Source organism: Mizuhopecten yessoensis, unplaced genomic scaffold (assembly GCF_002113885.1).
Source record: "Mizuhopecten yessoensis strain PY_sf001 unplaced genomic scaffold, ASM211388v2 scaffold1313, whole genome shotgun sequence".
NCBI lineage: Eukaryota > Metazoa > Mollusca > Bivalvia > Pectinida > Pectinidae > Mizuhopecten > Mizuhopecten yessoensis.
This window is the reverse complement of record NW_018403984.1, coordinates 256,037-266,624: the sequence shown is the minus strand read 5'-3', so window position 1 is coordinate 266,624 and position 10,588 is coordinate 256,037. Positions and strand designations below refer to the sequence as shown.

At 37.1% G+C, this 10,588-nt stretch overlaps 2 protein-coding genes across 2 annotated transcripts; both read right to left on the bottom strand.

Annotated features, from left to right (window-relative positions):
• Positions 1–676: 676 nt before the first annotated feature.
• LOC110459320 (toll-like receptor 2) lies at positions 677–1,663 on the bottom strand. Its single transcript, XM_021511520.1, is given in 1 exon segment — positions 677–1,663. A coding segment is annotated over 1 exon segment (837 nt). The 5' UTR covers positions 1,559–1,663; the 3' UTR covers positions 677–721.
• A 53-nt stretch (positions 1,664–1,716) lies between these two features.
• LOC110459313 (leucine-rich repeat and immunoglobulin-like domain-containing nogo receptor-interacting protein 1-B) lies at positions 1,717–8,365 on the bottom strand. Its single transcript, XM_021511507.1, has 2 exons — positions 8,287–8,365; positions 1,717–3,025 (listed from the first exon to the last, which is right to left on the bottom strand). The coding sequence occupies exons 1-2, from the start codon at positions 8,342–8,344 to the stop codon at positions 1,965–1,967; spliced, it is 1,119 nt and encodes a 372-aa protein (XP_021367182.1). The 5' UTR covers positions 8,345–8,365; the 3' UTR covers positions 1,717–1,964.
• Positions 8,366–10,588: the final 2,223 nt, after the last annotated feature.

Here is a 10,588-nt window from a genome sequence, read left to right as displayed (position 1 = left end):
AAGTTTCATGAAATTTTGTTGAGAAATGAAGTCGGTAGAGCGATGACAAAAGTATTTTTAAAGGTAGTGACAGTGACCTTGACCTTCAACATAGATACCCTAAGTGCTATTTTGTTCAAGACATTGCCATTCCAAACACTTGTATGAAGTTTCATGAAATTTCGTTGAGAAATAAAGTCGGTAGAGCGATGACACACTGTGGCATACGTACGGGCTGAATCCTAAATCCCTTCGAACTTAAGTCGCGAAGGGATAATAAACTACCTACCTTAAAGGAAACATGAGTAAAACATAAAAATCTGAAGATCCACAAAGTTTAGGTTAGTGATATTTATACAATATACAGTGCTTAGAAGGGCTATCAAGTTTGTCTGAATCTCAAACAAAGGAGAAACATGTAAAACAACTTTTCCAAAATATCCACAACGTCTATGCTAAGGACATTATATGACACACTTTCACAAGAGTAAAATATGTGAAAAATATGAAACAACATCTAAAGATCCACAAAAGTTTAGCTTACGACATTTTGTTAGTAGTGTTTTGAAGGGGTATCAATTTGCAAACTTTCTTGATCAAAGAGGAAAATATGTGGAAATGGTCATATTGTTAACCAATGAAAACGTTGTTAACGTGGTAGAATTGATATTAAACGGATGACTCACATTATCTCGTTGAATTAGTTTTAATAATTTTGTCCAAAACAGTTGCTCAGCTGTTATTAGTTTTCCTTCATCCTTGTTACTTTTGTTTGGCGAACCACATCCCAGTTCTTCCGCATGAGCTTTGGAAATTCACTTTTAATATTTTCTAACAGAATAATTATGTTCATGTTCTGTCTTCCATCGCGAAAAGAATAGGAACTGGCTAATTTCATTGTAAACATTGTCCATTCACGTTCTAAAAAAGTACAACTTACAACAAAAACAGTTTGATGTGAGTCATCTATAGCGTTCATAATGTTTTCACAGATGTCACGGCCAGGATAAAAACTTCTTTCATCAACGCAATATTTAATTCCCTTTTCATCTAGCCATGGAGCGAATGTGTTCGCTACCCAACTACAATCCTCGTCACTGTAAGATATAAATATGTCGTATGGGTATTTGTCATGTGTCAGAGGTCGTCGACACTTCACTCGTAGCCAAACACTCCGCCGCCAGGATTCTCGGGAAAGAATACCAAACGCAAATAAAAAAACAAGTAGAACGATAGAGACGACCAACCAGAATTGAGATACACAACTTTCCTGGAATTGAACAAACGTTTCTAGGAAATGTCTGATCTTCAGTTGACTGCCTCATGGGGTAAAACACATCAGCTCGTCTTTGTTGTATATAACGTGTGTTGTTTCTATCCACGAAAGGAAGTCCAAATTGTCACAGCTACACACAAAAGGATTCCCAGAAAGATTAACCTTGAACTTTTCTGATTTTGTTTGCAATGTATCAAGTTGAGTATATTCCGATTCTCTTAATGTCGATATGAGATTATAGCTTATATCAAGTGTTTCTAATACAGTGAGATATTGAAGTGATCCAGTAGGAAGACGTTCCATCCTATTCTTTGCTAGGATTAAGGTCGTCAGGGATTCCTTTTGATCGTTAAATATTCTGTGGTTCAGTCTTTTAAGATTATTTGAAGACATATCAACAAAAGACAAATTATGCAATCCTTTAAATAAAAAAAGTTCTGTTTGAAGCAAAACTTTCATTTAGATTACATTGGCTCACTGCCAATCGCGACAGGTTGGGCATATCGGTGAACATTTCAGGGTTTGGGTTGGAACAGTCCATTCCGGACATGTCATATTCCTTCAGGTGGACCAGCCCTTTTAATAATCCATAAGAACACGAAAGAGTTCCGGTAGGGTAACTTATATCTAATAGCTGGAGATTATTATTCCTGTAAATCGTTACATTAAACATTGATCCGTCGAATGAATTATGTGACAAAAAGAGGCATCACAGATGTCTAGGAAGGAACAACACTTGTTTTGTAAACGGAATGGTACGTTTCCGGATCCGCATATAACGCATGTATGAGAAATCGGCGTACGTAATTACTGGGAATAAATTCAGAAGTGTTATCATCTGAGCGGTATAAAACTGATTTTTCGAAAGATTTAAAACCTCTAGGCATGTTCTCTTAGTCCAAGATATAATCGCCTCCATGGTTATGCTGCCTATGGAATTATTTGTTAAATCAAGTTCCCTAACACATATAGTACCAAGATAAAGGAGGTCTGCCTTCACCAGATGTTGCATTCCGTCGTATAGCATGCCGTTAGCAATCAGTGAAAGAGACTCTAGTGTTCTTTCCCGCAATCCGTAAAGGGCTCGCAGAACTCCCTTAATCGGCATGGTCCGACGTGAAATCAAGCTGAATGACGTCAGTTTGCTAAACGGAGACAAATAATCGGTCTCTAACTTTCTGATCGGTGCATTAATATTTAAATACGATATATTTGAATTCCTTAGTCCTTGAAAGGAAGAATTCCTTAAAGACACCCATTCTTTACCAATAAAGTTGATTTCCAAAGTGTTTAGATTGGTTTTTAAAAATCCATTTCCGAAGTTGAATCCTTCAAATATATCTATGGTAAGAGACTCCAGCTGCGACAAATAAGACAAAGCGTCTTCGGGATATGATTTCAGCAGGTGGAGGGTATTTCTTTGAATGTTCAAACATTTCAGACTATTCAAAATACGAAAAGTTGAAGTAGCAAATGAGGATAGATTAAGATTGTTATCCGATAAATCGAGATACTCTAAATTCCCAAGGTCGTCAAATGCCCCAGGAGAAATAAGGAACAACTTGTTCATGGAAAGATTGAGGCTTTTTAGAGAAACAAGATTGAAGAACGATTCCCTAAGTAAGATGCTCAGACTGTTATTCCGTAGATTCAACTCAGTGGTGTTAATTGGCAAATCCTTGGGTACGTCTTGTAGACCACATCCTGAACATGAGACATTCCTCGCCTCTGCCGTCCAGGTGACATGGCAACAATCGGCCGTGAACGCAGCTAGAATAGTAAATAACAAACACATTCATTATCTTACAAATGGCGGTAATCAACAGAAAGCAAGTTTCATAAGTTATAAAGCTCACTCTTGAATGAAGATCGATTTTCCTTTAGTGACATCTCCTCCCAAAGTCCTGAACATATTTCAATATAATTGTAGTGCTAGCATGCTTAGTCCATGTAAATAAAGGGACTGACCTTTCCTACACCCTATTTCCCTAAAAAGGCCCTTAACTACGGATCATACACATTTTGCTGAGTAGAATCTAGCTTCGTATGAAAATCAGCTGATTCTCTTAAGCTAACAGTCATTTCACGAAAATTGTTTAACTTCACCATTAACTTACATAGAAAAAATGTGTAATTTTTAGCTCACCTGGTCCAAAGGACCAAGGTGAGCTTATGCCATACCGCAGCGTCCGTCGTCCGTCGTCCTGCGTCCGTCGTCCGTCGTCCGTCAACTTTACACTACTAGTCATGAACCACTGAGCGGATTTTAACAAAATTTGGTGTGGAGCATCCTTGGATGAAGAAGAACCAATTTCGTATAAATGGTGGGTCTAGCCCTCCAGGGGCCTGAGGGGCGGGGCCAAATAGGGGAAATATAGCAAATTCTTTAAAATCCTTCTTCTTCTGTAGGAATGGAAGGATTTGTTACATATTTGGTCTGAAGCATCCTTGGGTGAAAGGGAACCAATTTTGTATAAACAGTGGATCTTGCCCCCCAGGTGCCAGAGGGGCGGGGCCCAATAGGGGAAATATAGCAAATTATTCTTTAAAATCCTTCTTCTGTAGGAATGAAAGGATTTGGTCCATATTTGGTCAGAAGCATCCCTGGGGGAAAGGGAACAAAGTTTGTATAAATGGTGGGTCTGACCCCCCTGAGGGCTTAGGGGCGGGGCCCAATAGGGGAAATATAGCCGTTTCTTTAAAATCCTTCTTCTTCTGTAGGAATGAAAGGATTTGTTCCATATTTGGTCTGAAGCATTCTTGGGTGAAGGGGAACCAATTTTGTATACACCTTGGATCTGGCTCCCCAGGTGCCTGAGCCGTGGGGCCCAATAGGGGAAACAAAGCAAATTATTCTTTAAAATCCCTCTTCTTCTGTAGGAATGAAAGGATTTGGTCCATATTTGGTGTGGAGCATCATTGGGTAGTGGGGAACCAATTTTGTATAAACGGTGGGTGTGGTCCCCCTGGGACCTGAGGGGTGGGGCCCAATAGGGGAAATAGACGTAAATCTTCAAAATCCTTCTTCTTCGGTAGGAATGGCAGGCTTTTGTCCATATTTGGTCTGAAGCATTCTTTGGTGAAGAGGAACCAATTTTGTATAAACGGTGTGTCTGACCCCGCTGTAGGCAGAGAGGTGGGGCCCAATAGGGAAAATAGAGGTAAAACTTTAAAATCCTTCTTCTACCATAGGGATTAAGGGATTTTATCCTAATTTAGTCTGGAGCATCCTTGGGCCAATGGGACTCAATTATGTATTAGCAGTAGGTGTGGTCTCCAAGGGGGGGGGGGGCAGAAGGGCGGGGCCCAATAGGAAAAATAGAGGTAAAACCTTTAAAATCCTTTTCCGACCATCGGGATTAAGGGATTTTATCCTTATTTAGTGTGGAGCATCCTTGGCTGACGGTGACTCAACTTTGTATAATTGGTGGGTATGACCCCCGTAGGGGCATAGGGGTGGGGCTCTGTTTGAAGTTTGTTTTCTATAACTCAAGTACTGGATGGATCTTTCTGAAATTTCATATGTACTAACAGCACCTACCATGGAGTGCTATATCNGGATGTATGTCAGAGGACCATTTAGACAGATATATGTCGGAGGACCATTTGNTCAGGCCCTCTGGGCCTCTTGTTTGCAATTAATGACGTTTAAAAGCCGCCCCAATGGGTAGCCCCTTCTTGGATACAAATTGTGATGCTCATTATCTTTGGAACATTGTGCAAAATATTGGTGTAATCCACCAGCATGTTTAAGAAATAAAGGGTTTTGAAGGTTTTGTTATCTATGATACCTTGTAGTCCGGGTTTCCTATTGCCCTGGCACCAAACTTCGACATTTAGACAGATATATGTCAGAGGACCATTTAGACAGATATATGTCAGAGGACCATTTAGACAGATATATGTCAGAGGACCATTTAGACAGATATATGTCAGAGGACCATTTAGACAGATATATGTCAGAGGACCATTTAGACAGATATATGTCAGAGGACCATTTAGACAGATATATGTCAGAGGACCATTTAGACAGATATATGTCAGAGGACCATTTAGACAGATATATGTCAGAGGACCATTTAGACAGATATATGTCAGAGGACCATTTAGACAGATATATGTCAGAGGACCATTTAGACAGATATATGTCAGAGGACCATTTAGACAGATATATGTCAGAGGACCATTTAGACAGATATATGTCAGAGGACCATTTAGACAGATATATGTCAGAGGACCATTTAGACAGATATATGTCAGAGGACCATTTAGACAGATATATGTCAGAGGACCATTTAGACAGATATATGTCAGAGGACCATTTAGACAGATATATGTCAGAGGACCATTTAGACAGATATATGTCAGAGGACCATTTAGACAGATATATGTCAGAGGACCATTTAGACAGATATATGTCAGAGGACCATTTAGACAGATATATGTCAGAGGACCATTTAGACAGATATATGTCAGAGGACCATTTAGACAGATATATGTCAGAGGACCATTTAGACAGATATATGTCAGAGGACCATTTAGACAGATATATGTCAGAGGACCATTTAGACAGATATATGTCAGAGGACCATTTAGACAGATATATGTCAGAGGACCATTTAGACAGATATATGTCAGAGGACCATTTAGACAGATATATGTCAGAGGACCATTTAGACAGATATATGTCAGAGGACCATTTAGACAGATATATGTCAGAGGACCATTTAGACAGATATATGTCAGAGGACCATTTAGACAGATATATGTCAGAGGACCATTTAGACAGATATATGTCAGAGGACCATTTAGACAGATATATGTCAGAGGACCATTTAGACAGATATATGTCAGAGGACCATTTAGACAGATATATGTCAGAGGACCATTTAGACAGATATATGTCAGAGGACCATTTAGACAGATATATGTCAGAGGACCATTTAGACAGATATATGTCAGAGGACCATTTAGACAGATATATGTCAGAGGACCATTTAGACAGATATATGTCAGAGGACCATTTAGACAGATATATGTCAGAGGACCATTTAGACAGATATATGTCAGAGGACCATTTAGACAGATATATGTCAGAGGACCATTTAGACAGATATATGTCAGAGGACCATTTAGACAGATATATGTCAGAGGACCATTTAGACAGATATATGTCAGAGGATATTCAAATAGCCCTGCGTCCGTGGTCCGTCTGTCTGTCGTCCGTCCTTAAACAATTTTCGTTATCGCTATTTCTCAGGAAGTACCAGAGGGTTCTTTCTCAAATTTGATATGCATGTTTCCCTTGGTCCCTCGTTGTGCAGGTTTACTTTTGATACTAATCAGATAAACAAAATGGCCGACAGGCAGCGATCTTGGATTTTTACAGTGAAAGTTTGTTATCGCTATTTCTTAGGTAGCACTGGAGGGATCGTTTTCAAATTTTATATGTAGGTTTCCCTTTGTCCCTCGTTGTGCATGTGCATTTTTGAGACTGATCAGAAAAACAAAATGGCCGACAGGCAGCCATCTTGAATTTTGACAGTGAAGGTTTGTAATAGCTATTTCTCAATAATGACTGGAGAGATCTTTCTCAAACTTGACATGTAGGTTCCCCTTGGTATGTAGCTGTGCAGGTTTTCTTATGAGACTGATCGGATAAACAAATCTTTGATTTTGACAGTTAAGGTATGTTAGTGCTATTTCCCAGGAAGTACTGGAGAGTTCTTTCTCGTATTTTATATGTAGGTTCCCCACTGTCCTTTATTGTTTATGTTTGCTTTTGAAACTGATCAGATAAACAAAAAATGGTACAATGGTGGGCGCCAAGATTCCTTTGGGATCTCTTGTTTTTTGGGATTATGTAATATAGGAACCCTAATGGTCCCGTCCCTAGCTGCCTGGTCGATCAGCCACTTTTTAAGTTCCGCTTCCGATCCTCATTATTTAAGGATTAATTCATGCAATGGAAAAAAGGTAGTTTTTCCATGCATTTAATTTAAACGTACTTAAATGGAGTCGATTACGAGTGAATTTACCATGGATAGCTTCGTCATCCATTCAATTTAAACTTGCTAAGCTGGAGTTATTGCCTTATAATCTGACCAACATAGAAAGTTACGTTGGCTGTATCAAATTCACTGATGTTTATATAGCATGAGTGTTAACAGCTTAACAGCCTTTCCCTCTCAACTTGATGGTTTTAGAAATACAAAATAGTATTATTTTGTTGATCATGGTACTTTTCTAGGCTATTTATCAGACTATAAAGTACATTTTGTTACTGGAATCGTATTGTAGACTTTTTTTATACGGTTATGTTTGGTTGACGTGTTCGAGAAGAGGAAGTAATGACATAAGTGCAGCTCTGGTTTCAGGTTGAAAAAAACATCCAGGAAGAAAATGGCAGTGGCGATATTCCACATTACGATCTGAAACGTTTTTACAATTATAAAACTGGTAAAATGCAATTGATTTAGTTTTCTTAAAAATATTTTGTTGTTACAAATGTCATTTTTAAAATGTTAAAAAGATGCATTATGATCCTTCATTATAATAAAATTACCAAATCAGCAAAACGTCGGTCATTTAGACAGATATATGTCTAAATCTGGCGTCAGGGCCAGAGGAAATTGAACCTAGCCTAACAGCTGCGTAAATTCTGATTCTCATTATCTAAGAGTCATTTTCTGAAATATTGGTAAATCCACGAACATGTTTTAGTGGAGATGTTTTTTTGAGATTATGTAATATAGTACCCCTAATGGTCCTGCCCCTAGCTGTCTGGGTGATCAGCCCCTTTTTAAGTTCCGCTTCCGATCCTCATTATTTAAGGATTTATTCATTCAATGGAAAAAAGGTAGTAATTTAAACGTCGATTACGAGTGAATTTATCATGGATAGCTTCCTCATCCATTCAATTTAAACTTGCTAAGCTGGAGTTATTGTCTTATAATCTGACCAACATAGAAAGTTCCTCCTTATAAATTAATCCTACTGTTATATATATAACATATATTATTTTGATTTACCTGAATATGGTAATATCCACAGAACACAAAGAACAAACATGATTACGTGGTTGTCCATGTTGCCTTGTAATCCGTCGTTCAGGAAGTAACGTGAACGGAAAACAGGGGTGATTGACCACGCATGACTGACTGTATTCAGAAAACGTTGGCTGTATCAAAATTTACTGATGTTTATATAGCATGAGTGTTAACAGCTTAACAGCCTTTCCCTCTCAACTTGATGGTTTTAAAAATGCAAAATAAATATTTTTTGTTGTTGATCTAAGTACATTTCTAGGCTATTTATTAGACTATTAAGTACATTTTGTTACTGGAATCGTATGGTAGACGTTTCTTATATATGTTTATTTGGTTGACAGTGGGTTGACGTGTACGAGAAGAGGAAGTAATGACATAAGTGCAGCTCACAGTGGTTTCAGGTTGAAAAAAAACATTCAGGAAGAAAATGACAGAGGCGATATTCCTCATTACGATCTGAAACGTTTTTACAATTATAAAACTGGTAAAATGCAATTGATTTAGTTTTCTTAAAAATATTTTGTTGTTACAAATGTCATTTTTAAAATGTTAAAAAGATGTGTCACAGTGGCCAAACTTATTAACAGTTTGTCCAGTAATTTCGTATTTAAAATAATGTATTTTAAATACGATGTAATTTGAGTACATGTTAATACTTGCGCTGTGTATCGTGTGTAATGGTATATATGTCTGTGTCAGGTAATGTACCTGTGTTATAATTGTGACGTATGAGAGGTGGGTGCAAGTATTGGCTGAGAGTGACACTTTGACCTATGACCCTGTCCATGCACGTGAAAAGCCTCACCCTGGGCTCTACCCAGGTGAGTTTAAACATATTTTATTGATACAAAAGGATTGGGCACAAGTTATTAAACTTATATGAAGCCCTCTCCAACACATGTTACAAACATTTATAGTTTTTTTAGTTTTTTATTTCCGAATGCAAATCAGCATATAGGTTAATTGATACATAGAATACAAAACATATTTCAAATTTTCAACATGGCGGAGGACAATTCCATATAAGCAATTATCACATAAAAAGAATACATAATTTAGCAATATTACTACACGAGGGTTTTTCTTTTGGCGGTAGCATATTTTAAATACAGACCCAATCTACGTAATGTTTTAATACTTTTACATGACAATAATTCAATTAATTTATACACACTGGGGCATCGGAAGTAATATTGCTTAATGTATGTGTTTCTCAATACAGAGTAAGCAGGACAAATAAGAATAAAATGTATCTCATCTTCTAAATCATTTTTGTCACAGGCAAAACATAATCTTTGACCTCTCGGAACCCCATTATAACGTCCAGATTCGATATTAAGGGAATGCGCCTGCATGCGATATTGACTCAACATTTTTTTGGTATTAAATGTTAAAGGCTTTACTAAATAGAATTGCATATTAAAAGTATCGACAAGATGTCTATATAAATAACATTTAGAAGATGTTTCAAACGCACCACGTAATTCCTGAATAAATACGTCATGCAGACGTTGGGTATACATTTCCACAAATTGTTTTTCATTTGGAACATATTGAACATCCCAAATATGATTAAAACCCATTCTATATAAATCATTTTTAACATGATAAACCCAGTTAAGTTTACAATTCGGCTTTTTGACATTAAGCTCAAGTAGTGCATCATAGCATGCTTTTAGTACACAGTTATTTGTATTCAAAATATTTAACCAGTATTTAATTATAGCTACTTTGCGCTTTATATGTAAGGAATAACTTCCTGTCTCAAAGTAAACCATAGAACTATTGACGGTTTTCTTAACGTTTAATAAATCTTTAAGAAAGAGAAGATGGACTTTTTCGATTTGCGGCGATAAACAATTACCCCATACCTCACATCCATAGTTCAGTATGCATGTCACATATGTATCAAACAAAGATAATTTAGTTTCAGTATTAAGGATAAAATCTTTCATTCTTCTTTTTAAAAGATAAAAAGCATTCCTGCCTTGAGATGCCAACGTGTTTTGTGCTACGGTGAATCTTCCATTATAATAAAAAACTAATCCTAGATAACAAAATTTGTCCACTATCTCAATTGACTTGCCATTAAACGTCCAGTTTTCAGTAGGTAAGATTCTTTTACTTTTTCTAAAAATTACAATTTTAGTTTTATCATAATTAACAGTTAAATTCCATTTATCAGTGTAACATTGCAGACAATCTAGCATGTGCTGAAGATTGTTAACATCTTCCGAAAACAAAACTGTGTCATCGGCATACATTAACATAAACAGATTAATCA